We start from the raw sequence: 18088 nt of genomic DNA on the forward strand, positions 1-18088 counted from the left end.
ACCAACAACACAACCACACAAAAAAAGAAAAAAGAAAAAAGAAAGAAAGAAAGAAAAAAAGGAAAGTGCTTGTTTTTTGGTACGAATTCGTACGGTACGGTACGGTACGAACCGTATAGTATGAACCAGTTCATACTACGTACGAGTGCAACTATGGTTTCGGGATCCATTAGGAGTATGACACATTCCCTAGCTCATTACCTCTGCCTTGGTCCTCCAGACACGAGAGTTCGGGGTATAGTATTCATTCACTGAATAGTGTGTTTGTTGCATGAGAATTGTATTATTCAGATTCATTCATTTATGATCCTCACTATGTTCATTGTCTTTGTGTCATCCTAACCCGAAGTGTGTTTTGTTTAGTTTATGCTTTGTCATACACTTGTATTTGTGTTTCTACATTAGGGTATTTCTTTACAAACTAGGGTGGTACTCAGCTAAGGGTAGATACAAGATGCATAGTGTAGTGTGGCAATGTAAGCATGTGTGGGGACTCGTCGCATTCGAGCTATGAGTATGGTGCTATGTCCGTGAGTGGATCACCATCATGGTAAGACCGTAAGTCAAGACTAGAGTGGTACTCACTCAAGGGTAGGTGTAACATGCATAATGCGGGGATGGAGTTCCCTACAATGAAGCACCTTGAGGCAGAGAGTGGTACTTGCATAACACTAGATATAAGATAAAGCTAGCCCAAAACCACAGCAAGACCTAAACCAACCTGAGGTAATAGAGCATTATCCATATTAGAAAATGCAAGCAAAACTACTTGACACAACTAATCAAACCTTTGATTAGGAACTAGGAAAGTGTAGGAGCGGTGGGATCTCAAAATGGGATACACCAACGACAAACTCATTGCAAGCAAAATGCAAACATTTTGAGATTATGTATACGAGATCTTCTACTTCTACACCCTTCTTTGAAATATACATATTGATATGGTTGTGGGCAGGGTTGCATTTTGCTTGCGTACGGATCTATATAGTACAATCCGTCAGTTTGATCGGGTGTGTACAATCCATCTAGTTTTCGTTCCTTTTTTTTGTGGGGAGTTTGTGTAAAAAGAAAAGTGGTTCACCGTTTTATCCCTTTCCTCTTTATCCTCATTGACCTCTACCTATACCTCATTTACCACCTCCTCCTCTTCTATCTCTCCCTTACAAGCTCTTGTACTCTCCTCTCTCAGACCTCCTCCATCCACTTCTCTCTACCTCTACATCCTCCTCTTTTTTTTGTGCCTCATCCCCTATATGTAGCTCTATTTTTATCTCCTCTTCCTTCCCTCTTTCTCTCTCCCTACCTCTATCTATATCTCTACATTCTTTACCCCTATCATAACGCCTAAGCGTCTTCATGAAGCCTTCGCATTACACACAACTCACCTTGGGCCTTAGCCTTTAGTTTCTTTTTGTATCTACCACTTTTTGTACTTGCCACTTGACGTTTGTGACTTACCATACCGTGATCCATGAATCATCTTACATCATTGTAGCTAGTTTTTTTTTTTTTTTGATCCATTGTACATGTTTTCAATCTTATAAACGGAATTGGATCTTGGAAATTAATTGTGACTAGAGTCTTGGATTTATCTTTTGTCTCAACCTCTCATCATGTTCATGCCTCATTTTTGAAAATTGAAGCAATCACATTTATAGTTTGTAAATTATATTAGTATTGGATGGATAATGCCTTGTGACACTCTAGATAGCTACTCTCATATTTAAACAATCAATATTTACTAGTCTAACCCTTAATTTTCTATGTATTTTTTAATGACCGTATGAAACATCGGATTTTATCCGACATTTTTTTGTGTACGTTGTGAATCATACTAAGTCCATGGACTAGACGGCTTGGATGTATCATACTTGACTACCTTGGTTGTGGGTTGCTTGGGTGGGTTACAGCTGGTGCCTCCACATCAGGAGGAACAAGGAGAGAATATGACTCATACAAAGCATGTGCTCCGAACAGCAAGGTTTTTCATATATTTATTGGCAGGCAGTTCATCTCAATTTGTGCTACCAGACTTTCAGTCTAGATTTCTAGTGTACAACAGATTTTGCACATCATCCCTCCTCCCTCATTCTCTCACTCTTTGTCTTTTGCCTATGAGAGGGTTCAGCATGCACCAACTCGAGGCTCTCTGCAGCTCAGAGATCCCTGCCATACTGACAGCGGATTACAGTTTCTTTCTTCTTGCCTTTGTACTTCTACCTCCCTTTTTTGACTGTAGATAGGTGAGGCTACTGAGTAACTCCAGGCATACTAAGAACTATGTTGGTGATCCATCAAGATCTGATCACACATATCAAACAGAAGCTGTATATTGAGCATGTCATGTACATTAGAGATTTGTAAGGGACAAAGGTGTGATTCTGCTATGTAAGCAAGCTGGTCTAGCAAGGTCAGTTATCTTGGAATGTACAAGATAGATAATTTGGAACTGAGCTGTACATATGTCTTCACCACGACATTTTTGATATTAGATGTAAATGCCAAATGGCCCTTGATGGTAGATCTGGAACCATTCAGAACTTTTCAAGTACTATATATCCTCTCTATGTGGTTTGTCATTTTGAAAGTTTGGCAAGAAATTTCCCTGATACATTGTTCTATGAGACTTGATGAATAATAAACAGCTATTTTGGAGGGGAAAGACCATTCTCACCATAGTAGCCTGTCTCTATTGTTTTCATTTCCTTTCTTTTCCTTCCAGTTAATCAAGTTTTTAGTACACAATACTGCCAAGTTACACTCTACCTTGAATAATATCTCAACAGTTACGCACTATTTCTTGAGGCTTTGAAAATTCTCTGAATGCTCTGTAGGTGTTGTTGTGTCAGTCACGATTCCTGTGCTACTGGCTGGTGCTACTGGTTATGCTTATTTGCGATGGAAGGTTTGTCTTTGAGTTTGTAGCCTACAAAAAGAGTGCACACTGATGGGTTGTGTTTGCCTTCTACATTAATGCCAAGCTTTGTCAACAGGGCTACTCATTTTCCGATTTCATGTACGTGACAAAGCGTGGCATGTCAGATGCTGTTGCAAGTGTCTCCAAACAGTTAGAACAAGTCACCACTGCGCTCTCGGTATGTGCTTTGAGTTGAGTGAGGTGCTTCCAAGACCATTGTGATTTTCTTATGGTGATCCAGCTTCTATTTTGTCTGTAGATGTCATGTGAGATGGTATTTCAACGAACTAACCTGACTCCTAATTTGGCAACATGGCAGGCAGCAAAAAGGCATCTTAGTTCCAGAATAGATCATCTTTCAACAACATTGGATGACAATACAGAACTTCAGGGGGAGTTGAAACATGAGGTAAGTTAGAAGTACAGATTTGTGTGGGGAATCTGTTTGTTGAACTATGTAGACTGAGACAGGTCCAAGAGAGGGATATTTAGCAAACCAAGGATTTTAAAATCATTTCATTTTTCTATTTGATTAAAAAAGTCGTTTTTGGTGGCAGGGTGTCTGTTTGTGCTGAATTAATAAATATTCACATTTGTCATGTACTGACATCTTATTGGATTTTTACCTTGAAATTGGAGCTATTTTAATTTGAAGTGAATATTAAAAAAGAACTCAGAAACTACATGAACATTTCTGCTCGTGTGGGATCCTAACAGGTGGTTCAGGTCAGCAGCATGAGAAGAAACTGAGACTGATGACTGATGAGCAGCTGAGCTGGCCTGGCACCCACATCTGCCTGACTGTTGAGCAGGTGACCACCCATGCCTGCTCTTGCCACCTCTCTACCTGCACAGTGGCATTTTATCCTCCTGCACGGTGCTGCCTCTTCCTCCCAGCTTGCGCCAGCTTAGCCTTCACTCGTGCCCCTATTCTGCCTGCCACCAAGCACCTTGGTGCCACCAGTCCTGCTGCATGCCTGCCACCAGACGCTCCTCTTCTTCTCGTCATGGAAGATTTTTCAGCCTGCCCTTCTACCCTCTCTGCCTTCTTCCACTTCCTTGCCCAAGCTACTTCCATATTCCCATCATTCTCCCTTTTGCCTAAGCATTGGAACCAGTGCGACATGGGTTTAATACACATAATGGTTAGGATATTTCTGCACCACAAGTGGGAGTGAGACTTGTGAGATTGCAGCTGGTCCACCATCATCACCAGCAGTCTCCAGTGCAGCCCCTTTCACACACTCTGTCAATGCCTTGCTACTGATTCGCCTTGCTTTGAGTATAGAGCTCGCTGTTAAAGATGTTATCCTTGGGTTGTAGCATGAACCACCATTGCAATGCATTTCCCTTAAAGAAAGTGGCTGCCTTTTGAACCTTGAAGGATTTGGTGAAGTCGCCTCTCAAATAGGTTGCATCAAACTGGTGAAGAAAAGCAAAAGCTTTCAGCTTATCTCGTGCTCTAGTGAAGGCCTCAAACTTCACTCCTTTTCCATTGTCATCATAGTCCTTTGCTGTCCCTTTGGGAGTTAAGTTGTCATACACTAGCTGCTGTAAAAAGGGTGCATTTGTTGTATTTACATCATGACCAATACCATAAGAAGCATTTGTATGACCAACACTCATTCCTTGAGCCCCATAAGCACCAGGGGGTGCAGATGCATTACCATACATATCTCTTTGTGCCCGAGGCATCATGCCAATGCTTCAGTTATGCATACTACTAGCCATACTCGGATACATTGGGCCTTACATTCCATGCATTTGTTGCTGTATACCATAAAGAGTTGTGCTATACATCCCCGTATGCGATCCTTGTTTCACCATAGCATGTAAAGTAGTGCCTCCACCAAAGTATCCTGGCTGCCCCATACGTGGATGCATCATAGTTGAGGGAAATGTGGCAACGGGAATGGGAACGTCAATTTTCAAATGGGGCGAAATGGGAACGCCATATCATCTAGGGGATACAAGGGTGCATGTTGCATAATATCCTTCTGAAGAATATTTTAAGATGTGTATACTAGATTTATCAATATTTGGAGTTGAAGCTTGAAAGATAGAGATTTGAGAATCAGAATACGATTTTGAATGAATAATGGATGCAAGATTAAATTTATAAAATATGAAAGATCTAAAGGCTACATTCAAATTTGAAGGATAAAATGGAAAATACAAATTCTACAACAAGTAGAAGTGCTAAGAAGATAAAAAACATCAAATATCTGTCTCATCTAGAATTTTTTCCTCTTCATCATCTTCATTGATCTCATTGTCTTGAATCTCTTCGTCAACATTCTCCTCTTCATTTGCAGCTTCTTGTACAGAACCTGGATTGTGTTAATCTTTATGAAAGCCAATGTACAAGTGAAGAGTGTACTTGGTCTTCATTTGTGTTAGCAAATGCAAGTTTGCATTAACAAATACTAAATCATCAGCCTTCTGTGTGCCTAGCCTATTCCTCTTCTTTGTGTGGATTTGCTTGAATGTGCTCTAAAGTCTTTCTAGTACAAAAGATGCACAAACTTGGCTTAGGATTCTCATAGCCAAGTTTTGCAGCTCCGGAGAAATGGCCTCATAGTCCTTCCACCATGTAACTCCACCTACATGGATTTTACAACATTCCAACAAAAAAAAGAAAAAGAAAAGTTGTATTGAAAATCAAAACCTTCTATAAGTAGAAAAACTAAGACATTTGTAAATTACCCATCACGTTGGGCATCGGGACAAGCTGAGTGCCACACTTTGTGGATGTTATGTAGAGAGCCTTGCCACAACATGCAGTAAGGACACCTTCCAAGGAGTGGCTACGCACGATGGGGACCAACCATCACCAATGAGAGTTACCCCATAGTTATCCCATTATTGTTTGATTGGTGTGATAGTGGCCTTTATGCTAGTCACTTCCTCCTGTAGAAGTTTCTCACGTAAAGCATCATAGGTGAGGTTGATAAGATGGACCAAATTGCACAATTTTGGAAACCATCTCCTTGAAGAAAGGAGATCGTGCCACATTGAAGAGAATTCCACATGAGTAAAAAAAAGCATGCTATAGTTGCATCTACTTGAGCCTTTCCTTGTGGTTGCCATGTAGTGAACAAATTACTTTGTTTTGCTCGAGGGTTGGATGATGTACCTTGTGTGGCACTACTTGTTTCGCAAGAAAAGTAGCCGTCTAACTAGCTCCACTCTCACGGGCTGGACTTCCATTGGTAGTAGTTGTAGTTGAAGGCATTGATGCTTGGATGACACAAGTGTTCTTTGCAGGTCTACTTTTTGGATACATCTTCACATCGCTTGCTATGTGGGCATGATCCTCCTGGGGATATCTTGTCACAACCTTTGATAACATGGCCAGGAACGTCAAGGAGATGTGCCACCACTCAATGAGCACCTCCAGCTCATAGAATGCCATAAAAGTGACACTCAAAACGCATTGCTCCACCTACCTTGTTATTGCGTGATCCCATCACACTAACTTGTTGCCACCAATAATTGGTTTGGGTCATTTCTTTCTCTCAAGGGGTTTCATTAAGTTGGTCTTCCATGGTTTGAGGCCCCATTATGAGGTAAGAAGAAGGGGAGCAACTTTGAGAGAGAGAGAGAGAGAGAGAGAGAGAGAGAGAGAGAGAGAGGGGGAATTGGAAGTGTACTTAAGGCTGAAGTTGAGGGTGACTAAGCGTGCTTGAGGCTTCAGATTAAAATGTGAGACATGAGAGTGAGAAGTGTGCTTAAGGCTTAAGTTGGCTGCTGAATTGGAAGTGACTTGAAGTTGGAATTGAAACTTGAAAGGCTAGTGGCTTGAAGTTGAAATTGAAAGGCACGAGGCTTGAGGTGAGTTGGACTGACGCTTCATGCACATATTTACAGGATTAGGATAATATTTAAGGTAAAGGTGTGATGTTGTATTTTACTTTTCCAAAATATTTTGTTACTCATACTCTAGAGAGAGAGAGAGATTTACGGAAAAAAAAAAGAGAGACAGAGAGAGAGAGAGAGAGAGAGAGAGAGAGAGAGAGAGAGAGAGAGAGAGAGAGAGAGTGGAAGACAACTGTGATGGAGGGCTGGTTGAACAAGACACCTTTCGAATGCAAGGTCTTTCTTTGGAGGGTGATGATTGGTGGTCTTCCGCTTGCTTCAGCCCTTTCCAAGCGTTGAATCTCTAACGGCCATGGTTTCTTTTGCACCACTTCTGTGGAATCGGCCCGTCATCGATTTATTTCGTGTCCTCTTGCTAAGAATATCTGGTCGCTCTTGTCAGCGGTTTGGCGAGCAGTGGTTGGCTTCTCGCTAAGCCCTTTTGATTGGGTTTTTGTACGACCAAAATACCCCACACCGGCACAGGCGCATATGAAGATCTTGTTTCACTTTCTTAGATACTGGGGATTGGACCACTCGGAATGCCTTTCTTTTCGATTCGGCCTCTAATGTCCCGGCACATATTGTGAGGCTTAAAAGGTCTCTTGCATTGGCAGATAGATCTCGTTCGGCACTCTGGCTTACTCCCTCGGGAGGACTTACTTCCCTGGCATATGGCAATTTCCTCTGCGTCTTTGCCATGACTTTTGTAACTCTTTTGTAGTTTAGTATTGGGCCTTTATACATGATGGCTTAGCGTCATCGTGTATCTTGTAATCAAGTAAACTTGTACTTTTTTTTCGTAATTAATACAATTATCTTTTACGAAAAAGAGAGAGAGAGAGAGAGAGAGAGAGAGAGAGAGAGAGAGAGAGAGAGAGAGAGAGAGAGACCTGAAACGTCGGCTGACCTGTGACCTGGCTGACCTTTGACCTGGGTGACCTGCCCCGCGGACCTACGACATTGCCCTTGGCTACACGCCCTGAAAGAGAGAGAGGACGGTAGCATGGCTGGCCTGGATATGGATTTCATCGATCGGACAGTGGTAGCCCTTGGTCCTGATTCTGATACAGAGGAGCTGGAGGATATGGTGCCGTGCACGGAGGAGATACCTTCTAGTTGTGACCTGCCGCCTGCGGGTAAACGCTCCAAGCATACTTCCGATGAGACAATGGGCCCTAAGGAACGTTCCTATGCGCAGGTTGCCTCGGATCCTGTGGATTCGCAGGAGATTGACTTGGAGCATTTGCTGGAATTTGCCAATACTCTGCTTGGCGATTATGTCCAGCATAATCGTGAAGCTTTTTCTGACTCGGGAATTGATGAAGTGCTGGAAGCCACGGTGGACCCGAAATCAGTCTTGCGGTCTTTTTCGATGTTTTATGACCGTGCAGTTATACTCTTCTTCACTGGCAGGATCTCCGGTGCTTTCCTATATCCGCTAGTGGCTGCACCATTTATTACAAGGGGAGTGTGTTGAGGAGATCTTTTTTGGACCCCGCGGCTTTTATGAGGTGCTGCTGAAATCAGAGACACATCGGGCTGAGCTCCTATTCAAGTTGCCATTATTCTTTGATCGCCGCTTGGTCCATGCTGTGCCATGGCGCCCTATGGCAGTCTTTCAGCGCCTGCTTCAACGAGAATGCCCAGTATGGGTGGAAGTGGAAAATTGTCCGGCGGTCTATTGGCCATTGTTAAAGGAGGTGATGGCACTTGTGGGAATGGTGCTGGTTCCCCCAAGCCTAAGGGCTATGAATAGAAACCGTTTATGCATGTTATGGGACGTAGCCAAGAAAAGGCTTGCGTGGCTTTGCCTCAATTGCTCTGGTATGCATCCTTTGCACTTTCGCTTGAAATGGGGCAACTTTGCAGGACATTGCTTTTCATTTGGGTAAATAGGGGCATTTTATGGCCGAATGCCCAGAGAAACAATCATCTTCAAATGATGCGCATGTTGTGCTGCCTAAGGATGACATGGTGCTTGATGGCCCGGCATAGGAGGCCCCCCTATTCACCTAATGTTTGGGATAAAGGTAAACAATAGGTCCTGGGTTTGGATCCCCGTAGCAATGATTGGCTTGAGGCACGTCCAAAAAAAGGTAAAAAGTTGGATGAAGGCCTGGCGGATTCTGGGCCTAATGCTTCACAGGATTCCGTGCACATGTATATGCGTAGGAAAGAAATGCTCTCTTTGCAGCAGGCTGCGCGTACTATGGCTCCTTCAGCCAATCGTAATCAGTCTACAAGGAAAGTTTATACAGATGGTCCAAAGGGCCCACCTGCTAAGCTGGCGTTTGATACTAGAGGTAATGCAATTACACCCTAGGATCGTCATTATCCTCGTTCCACTCCCAAGGCAATGGATATTCCATCTACCTCTAAAGCGGGCCGCCAGAATTCGTTTGCAGTGTTAGCTGATTTTCTGGATGAGGGTGTCCTGGACGCTCTCGCGGAAAAGGTGAAATTGAGGCAACTGGTGCCTCGTTCCTGATTCTCTTTTTTTGAAGATATATGAAGATAGCCACATGGAATGTGCGAGGCATTTGCTCTCGTCATAAGCAACATGCCATGTGGACTGTCTTGCATGAGAACCAGTGGGATGTCTTGTGCGGTTGAGCATAAGAGTCACGGTGAAGCAGGAAAAGTGGTGGATTGCCATGGATTCCGCCTATTTTATGCAAGGACACATGCTATGCACTATTCGGGCGTGCTTATGATTGTCCATGAGAAATACTAGCCTGTTCTTATTAAAAATGATGTACAGGGCCGCTTTGTGGTAATTGAAGTCTTATTTGAAGGAGAGATTTTATGGTTGTTGGGCCTCTATGCTCCGAATGACCCCGTATCCTGACGGGATCTTTGGACGACTTTGCAGAGCTCCATGTCACTTGGCAGAAGGGGTTTTTTGATGGGAGATTTCAATATGTGTGTTGACTTTTCTCAGTCCACTTCAGGGCATTTTGTAATGGATGCTCCGGAAAGCCGGGTGTGGAATGCCTTTGCTCTTCACGTACTTAAGTAAGATCTCTGGTCTTGGCTCCACCCTTCTTCTTCAGGGTTTACTTTTCATTCCACACAATATGCAACTACTTGGTCGCAGTTGGACGGAATGTATATCATGCAGAGGGATGATTTTCTTCCCGACATGCTGGAAATGAAAGTCTTGCAGCAATATGCATTGTCGGGCCATTTCCCCCTCCAGCTTGAGATGCTTGCACAACCTATTGCACCTTTTATGCAGTTCCTGGATAGACTCTCTTTACATTTCAACTCGTCTTATTTGAAGCATCCAATCTTTCAGGGCTATATGCAGCAATTGATTGAGAGGTTCTTAGTGGACTTTGCCTCTGAGGGCTTGGCTTCCTTTGCACGGCTGCTCTCTAATGTGCAGCGGGTTGCTCGGCAGTATGGGATCCATCATGCCTCTATTTGTCGGCGGCGTCGACATGCAGCGGAGGACTTACTGGCTTTGGTTTGTTCGCTGCTGGTGGACACCCCAGATGATGAATTTCTCTTGTCACTGGCGATGCCTTTGGCTCATCTTAGTCAAGTATTTCAGTTGAAATCTTATCAGCAGGCCAAGCTGCACAACTTGACAGACACATTGCAAGATAGTGCCTGTCAGACTCATAAGTTCTTTCGCGCCTTGCATGCTTCTCCTACTCGAGGAAATATGACTAGACTCTAGGATTCAGAAGGTCGCATGGTCACTGATCCGCAGACCATTGTCAATGTGTGCAGGAATTATTTTATGGATCTTCTTGGTTCTTCTCCGTCGCCTTCCAGCTAGCTTACGTATGCACGCTCGGTCTTCTATGATCTGGTCCGACAACAGGTTCCACTTGATATGCAAGCTACTTTGGATGCAGATATTTACGAGGAGGAGGTTATGGATTTTTTGTTACACCTGCGTAAGGATAAAAGTCCTGGTTGGGATGGTCTCACCAATGAATTCTTTGAGAACTCGGCCACCCAGCTGGTGAAGCCATTGGCGGCTATGTTTCAGCAGGTTTGGGAAATAGGGGTCATGCCTTCCTCTTGGAAAGGCGGCCTTATCAAACTGCTTCCAAAGGTTCCTTCGCCGTCAGTGCTACAACACTAGAGACCAATTTCTTTGATGGGTTCGATGTATAAAATCTTCTCCAAAGTGCTGGCGAATCGGCTTCACAAGCACCTTCTAGCTATTGTGCATCCTCTCCAATATGGTTTCATTAAGGGCCGCAACATTCTGCATAATATCTTAAATGTGCAAATGGCTATTGACTATGCGAGGCACTTCAGTCAGGAAGTGGTATTGATTCAATTGGATCTCGAAAAGGCTTTTGACTATTTAGACTGGTCTTTTATTGTAGAACTTATGTCTGCCATGGGTTTTGGTACCCGGATGTCCCGATTGATCTACACCATTAGTGCTGCGGCTTCTTCACGTGTTATGCTCAATGGTGGGGTTACAGAGTCATTTGTCCTTGCACGCTTGGTGAGACAGGGTTGCCCTTTGAGTCCTCTCTTCTTTGCCCTGGCGACTCACCCGGTTTTTTCAATGTTATCTTCAATGGCAGCTTCTACTCAGCTGGCCGGATTGTCTCTTCCTTTGGGACAGCACTTCATTAGCCAATCTCTGGCTGATGATGGCTTTATGATTTTGCGGGCGGACAAGGACAACATTCGCAAGGCATTAGATGTTTGGACGCTCTTTGGTCATGCTTCTGGTCTTCGCATCAATGCCTTCAAATCAGCCATACTCAGTTGCACGGAGTCTAATTTAGAGTCATTGGGTTGGCAGGGCCAGGTTGTTTCCTATGGATCCATTGCCAGGCATCTTGGATACCCATTGGGGGTGGATGTGCGGCCAAAGGAGCTACTGGATTGGTTTTCACAAAAACTGGCAGCAAAGTTTATGTATTGGAAGACACAAGCGTGGCCATTCCATGTCCGCCTCAAAGTGGCTCAAACAATTATGCTGCCAATGCTTACATATTTCTTGCCATTGCTGCCGTGGACTCCTACTACTTTGAAGGCTCTTACTCGCCCCATTCGTTTCATGTTATGGAAGAAGGACTCATCGCAAGCAGGTATTTCGTGGATTTCATGGTCACATACATGTACCCCTAAATGCATGGGTGGTGGCGCTATTTTGGATGCTGAAACTCATATGCTGGCTCTTTGTTGGTCTCTTTTTCGTGCCATGTGTGTGGATTATCACCCGTGGACCATTATAGCCCGTTATTTCTTGAGGACAGCGGGCTACGCCATGGTAATAGACGACTTCGGGGCTCCTGGTGGCATGTCCTTAATGCAGACTCTCGATTTTCTAGTCCCTCTTCCTCTCTGTTATTGCATTTGATCGGCTCCTGGAAGGTGGTGCTCCACATTGCTTGAGGCTTGGCATGGCAAGAAACCGAAGATTGATTACTTTCGAGAGTTTGGATCCATAGCTTATGTGCATGTACCGAAGGAGCTTTGTGGCAAGCTCGATGAGAATGGCATAAAATGCATTTTTATTGGCTATAGTTCGGAAAGCAAAGGCTATTGCTTGTATGATTGACGTATGAAGAAAGTGTTTGTCAGTAGGGATGCGATCTTTGCTTAAAATGTAGTCTTTTTGCATGATTAGGTTGAAATGCCAGCCACCTATGACTTGGGTGATGTATTTGAATGCCTCCTACTACTTTCTTTGGGGTTTGAGCATGCTGAAAATGGCCAAACAGATTTATTACAGCAAGCTGTTGCTGCACCACCTAGTTCCGAACAGTAGGGTTTTGATAACGGTTTGCCTCTAGCAATGGAACATGCAATACAACAAGAAAGGGCTGCTGTGAATCCAGCCAGAATAGTCCCAAGATGGCTGTTATAGACTCTCTAGGAGAGTAAAAGGGATGCTCCATTGCCTCAGCCCACTAGAAGGATTGCTAGACATGTAGCACATCATGTAGGGGGGACTCATTTGGCAGATTTTTCAGAAGCAGATGATTCTTTTGATGAATATGCATTTATGAGCTCATTGTTAGATGATGATGAACCTACTTCCTTTGATTAAGCCCAGTAGGATGTACATTGGATATAGGCTATGAAAAAAGAATTGGATTCTATTGCCACCAATTCATACATGGAATCTTGTTGAGTTGCCCCATGGCAAGAAAGCCATTGGTACCAAATGGATCGATAAACGAAAGTGCAAGGCTGATGGTACTATAGACAAGTACAAAGCACGTTTGGTAGCGAAGGGATATGCGCAAAAGAAGGGCATTGATTAGGAGGAGACATTTGCTCCTACATCTCGTATGAATAGTTAGGTGTGATGGCTGCAAATTATGGATGGAAGGTACATGAATTGGACATCAAGGCAACATTCTTGAATGGTGACCTACATGAGGATGTTGAAGTGTCACAACCTCCAGGGTTTGGGGTGAAAGACAAAGAGCACATAGTTTGCAAGTTGCATAGAGCTCTTCATGGTTTAAAACAAGCTCCTTATGCATGGTATGCTAGGAGTGATGCTTATTTGGGTAGCATTGGATTCAGAAATAGTCCAACTGCATCCACTCTCTCTACTAAGAATGGAGGGGGAGACTTGCTGGTTATCATTCTATATATAGATGATAGGCTACTCACCGGACAAAAAGAGCATAAAATTGCAGATTTCGAGGCTGAACTAAAACATGGTTTTGCTATGTCAGAAATGGACTGTTTATTCTACTATTTGGGGACTCAATCCACCCAAAATGAGCATAGCATCATCATGTCACAATCACAATATTTTTATAAAATTTTGCGTAGGTTTAATATACAAGATTGTTAGCCTATGTGCACTCCTATGGAGCAAGCACTCAAGTTGTCCACATATGATGGTGAAGAGATATTTGATGTTGCAATTTACAACTAGGCGGTTGGCTGTCATATTTACCTTTGCAACACACAACTTGACATATAGTATGTAGTATGTTAGGTGAGCAAGTTTATGCACAACCCACTCATAGTACATTGGCAAGCTAGCAAGTAGATGTTCAAATATTTGCAAGGTTCACACATATGCTTTATTATTTCCCCGTGGGGGAGGGGGCGACGGGGAGACTTGCACTTATAGGCTTATAGCGATTTAAATTGGCTTGGTGATTCAGACACTAGGTAGTCTACTAGTGGACATTGTTTCTTTGTGGGCTATTCATGCATTTCATGGCTAAGTAAGAAACAACCTACAGTGGCTACCTCGTCTTGTGAGGTTTGAGTATAGTGTAGCCTCCACCGCAATAATGTATGGTTGTGTAGATTGTTGGCTGATCTATAGATTTCTTTGGAGGGTCCTATACCCATTCTTTATGACTGTTAGAGTGCTATTGCTGCTGCAGAGAATCCTGTGTTTCATGCTCACACAAAGGACATTGAGATACATTACCATTATGTTAGAGAGATGTTCTGTAAGAGAGGTTAGTTTGATGTATGTCGCTCCATATGAGAATGTTGCAGGCATTTCACCAAATCAATTTCTTGTAAGAAGTTTGAGACTTTTCGAAAGTCCTTCCACTTACTACCTTTTGGTGATTGATCTTCCTGTACTTCTATCGAATTGGCACTAGAGGGGGGTGTTAGAATTTGCTAAATTTATGGGCAGTGTCTAATGTTTTTGTTCATTGGTTTGTAGTGTGAACACAACTATATTAATAAGTTGTAGAGTTATCTAACTTGAGTTAAGTTGGGGGTTTGGTTTACCTTAGACCCGAGGTTGTACTTTCTCTCTATCACTTTTAATTTATTCAACTCACACCATCTGTTTCACACACACACACACAGACACACACACACACACACACACACTCTCTCTCTCTCTCTCTCTCTCTCTCTCTCTCTCTCTCCCCATTTTCAACAAATCTAAAGGCAAAAACTTTGATTTAGGTCTATTTGTCGTTGAGTCCGATACATCAAGATAAGATCCTACTTGGCTTGTGCAATGTCGTAAGGCCGAGGGACTCCATGGTAGTTCGATGGCTCTTCGGCTATATCCAATCTTTGTGGAGTAGCTTGCATGACCCACTTTGGCTTGAATCTTAATGTGCTAGGCTTTGGAGCATTATGATGTGGTGAAGATGTGTTCAAAGTCATCTTTCCTTCTATGGTTTTGACTCTTGTGAGGAGCTTTCATGTGAAAATGAGATTAAAGTTGAATGGAGGAGGGCAACAAACCTATTTATAGAAAGTTTGATATCCTCAATAATTTAGAACCTCTCCCCGTTTTAACTCTGTTGATCTGCTCTGCATTTTAGGATTTTTACATTAACTAAGCATGTTTTTGGGGTTGTTTCAGTGGCTAATTAACATTCAATGCATATTTTAGCTGAACTCCCTCTTAGGCCCAAAACTGAGCTAGAAAGGAAGGCCAACTCATATTTTGTTTGTTTATGATTATACTTCAAGGCGTTCCATCCCAAAGTAGCTAGGGCATTGGACAATGGGTGTACATTGGCTGCCCAGGGGCTTGCCAAGACTATAGAGGTGATGATTATCCTACCAAGGGAGTCCAAGTGATTACCCTAGAGAGGCTAGGACATTGAGTAAAGGGTGCACGTCGGTTACCTAGTGGCCTACAAAGTATTGAGAAGGCAGATGGAACCACAATGAACTTTTGTGTTCTTCTTTTAAAATTTTGATATTTGATTGTTTGTTTAGAAATGATGGGTTACAGTTGATTAAATAAGTTTGAGACTAACAAAAAGGATGCTTAGAGATGGAAGATCTTCTCAAAACAAGCAAGCTATCCTTACCATTATACTCGGTGTCGATGATGGAGGAATGTGCTAAGGGTGGGGGAAGCAAATATGGGGCGTATGTGGAGATCATTTGAGTAGGTTCCGGAGGCAGGGAATTTAAAACTAGAGCCCCCTTGGCATCCAAGCATCCTCCTACATTCAAACTAACCCACGGAGAGATCTCTTATGGCGAGTTCGGTTCACATTCCCATCACGGTTATTTGGAACCCCCTTGGCTAGGGTTGGCGTGTCAAGAATCGTGTGGTGGGAGCAAGCAAAGGGAGATTGAAACCAACCTGCCTCCTTGGATAGGGTGGTAAATAACTTGATGAAGCACTATTTACAGCAATTAATAAATTCACAAAATTGAAATGCACACTTTACTATTTAGTCTTGGACATTGGATACCCTGTTGGCTCGAAAACTGGCGCCCCTTTTGGTATTTATTTAACTTAATTGAAGAAGAAGTTGATATACAATGGGATTCTCCCAATCCCTTTCGATATTTCAACTTCCCTTGCTGTCCCAAAATGACCAGGAAGTCTTCAATCAGATTTTCCCCTTGATTCGGACAGTCAATTGGCCTTTGCTCACTTTGATGGAGATAGAAAATACCCCAAATTCATTGATTTTTTGGCCCCTCCACGTGAATTTGATTGAAAAGAGCTTTAGCCTTGTTAAATCCAAGACTTGGAGCTTCCAATTTTTGACACGCTGCCTGAGGTTGTTGTTAAACCCTAATTTTTGCATGTAGATTAGGGTTTACAACAAAGAAATCCGAAATTTTTGAGCGTCAGTTGATCTCAATGCTGTTATCTTTGAAGCAAGGCTGTAGAATCTAGGAGATGAGAGAGAATGCTGAGGAGAGAGAAAATTCAGACTTTCTTCACCAAGAATTGAAGAAAATCTGCCATTCACTATTGTTCTTTGTCTCAACAGCTTGTAGATGCAAAGAACTGAAGAAAATTAGCCATTTATTGTTGTTGCCTTATCTCAACAGTCTATAGATGCTGTCACTTGCTGTTGATTGGTCTTTTTCTGTCTCTAGCTGTCTTAGAAGGTTCTCTGATGCTTGCAAATCAGGCTAGTAGCATCTCCTCCCTCTCTCTTATAAGCTGAATACACTAAAATGTTAATCTTCATTCTCTAAAGACGTTTTCAAGTCTTGCATGGGCATTTTTGACAAGTGGCAACCTTTCCAAATGAAATTTTCAGCATTATTCATAATCAAATATTAATTTTAAGTCTTTAAATAGTGAAAATTAATCTAATATCTATTTAGGTGCCTTGAAAAATAGTTTAACTGGCTAATAATTTAATTGGCTAGGCAACTTGCATTCTCGAGTGTCTCTGCGCCATCTTTAACCATTAGATTGGCCTTAGGTACCATTAAACGCCACTTCCGCAGTGTCACCAATTGACATTTATGGACAAATGAATGACCTAGCCCAATAACTGGCACCAGATTACACCAAGTACATGTGTGGCATGCCACACAACTTATAGCAACTTTTGCCTTTGATATCCTATGATTTCCTGGAGTCTCGAGCTCGTAAATTTACTCTAATCCGAGTTACACCTCACATGTGTAACATTTTCTTAACCACGTGATAAAAAATTAATCCACATGTAAAGTGAGGTTTCAAAAATACATGTTGTCATGATAGCCCTCCCCCTTAAAATCCTTACCATAGTCCTCGATTGCACTGCCAAACGCATCAAAAGCAAAATAGAGGACTAGAATTTCAACAAGGCATCATAGTTAACACAACATTGTGCACTATTTCTGAACCATTCCATATGTCCAACACATGCTGAAAATTACCAGTCAATCATAACATAGCATAAGACTCACAAAGAATCTTAGAAACACTGTCAAATTATCATGTGACATGTCTATTTCTCATGAACTCAACTCATTTGGCAAAGCCGAACCATAGCATAGTAGAACCAAGCATAAACCATGGCTAAAACATCAATGGCATCATAATATATGTTGTTGGCCATGGAACCAGATGTAAACCATTGAAAATTGCTGATCTGGTTTACATCTGGTTCCATGGACAACAACATATATTATGATGCCATTGATGTTTTAGCACATCAATGGCATCATAATATATGTTGTTGTCCATGGAACTAGATGTAAATCATTGAAAATTGCTGATCTGGTTTACATTTGGTTCCATGGACAACAACATATATTATGATGCCATTGATGTTTTAGCCACTGATAACTTGCTGATCTGAGAACTAATTAGAAACTGCTGCAAATGTGACTTCAAATTGATGACAAACTCATTGCAAAAGCGGACTTGCAATCAATGCAAAAACTAATGCAAAAGTGATTCCAAAAGTGACTATAAACGACTCTAAAGCTGATCAAAAAATTGAGCTCAAACTGATTAGAAAATTTGTCCCAAAATTGAGACAAAATTCATGCCAAATTGATCATAAGCTTATACAAAATTATAGTTTCAGTGCCGCCCGGGTGAAACTCATACTCATCTGTATACATCTCACAGTGACTAGTAACCTAAGTAGTGACCTCATGGCAAATATACTGTAAGCG

General features: G+C 42.4%; 1 protein-coding gene across 1 annotated transcript in view; it reads left to right on the plus strand.

Annotated features, from left to right (window-relative positions):
* The window catches only part of LOC148020566 (uncharacterized), a 131685-nt gene that overhangs the window by 85807 nt on the left and 27790 nt on the right, over nt 1–18088 (plus strand). Inside the window, exons 6-8 of the mRNA XM_087698341.1 lie at nt 2835–2905; nt 2994–3095; nt 3237–3326. Coding sequence (XP_087554467.1) covers nt 2835–2905; nt 2994–3095; nt 3237–3326 — 263 coding nt within the window. The remainder of the gene's footprint in view (nt 1–2834; nt 2906–2993; nt 3096–3236; nt 3327–18088) is intronic.

The sequence above is a fragment of the Lygodium microphyllum genome, chromosome 18 (genome assembly GCF_053477565.2).
Source record: "Lygodium microphyllum isolate KBCC chromosome 18, Lygodium_microphyllum_v1.1.10, whole genome shotgun sequence".
NCBI classification, from domain to species: Eukaryota; Viridiplantae; Streptophyta; class Polypodiopsida; order Schizaeales; family Lygodiaceae; genus Lygodium; species Lygodium microphyllum.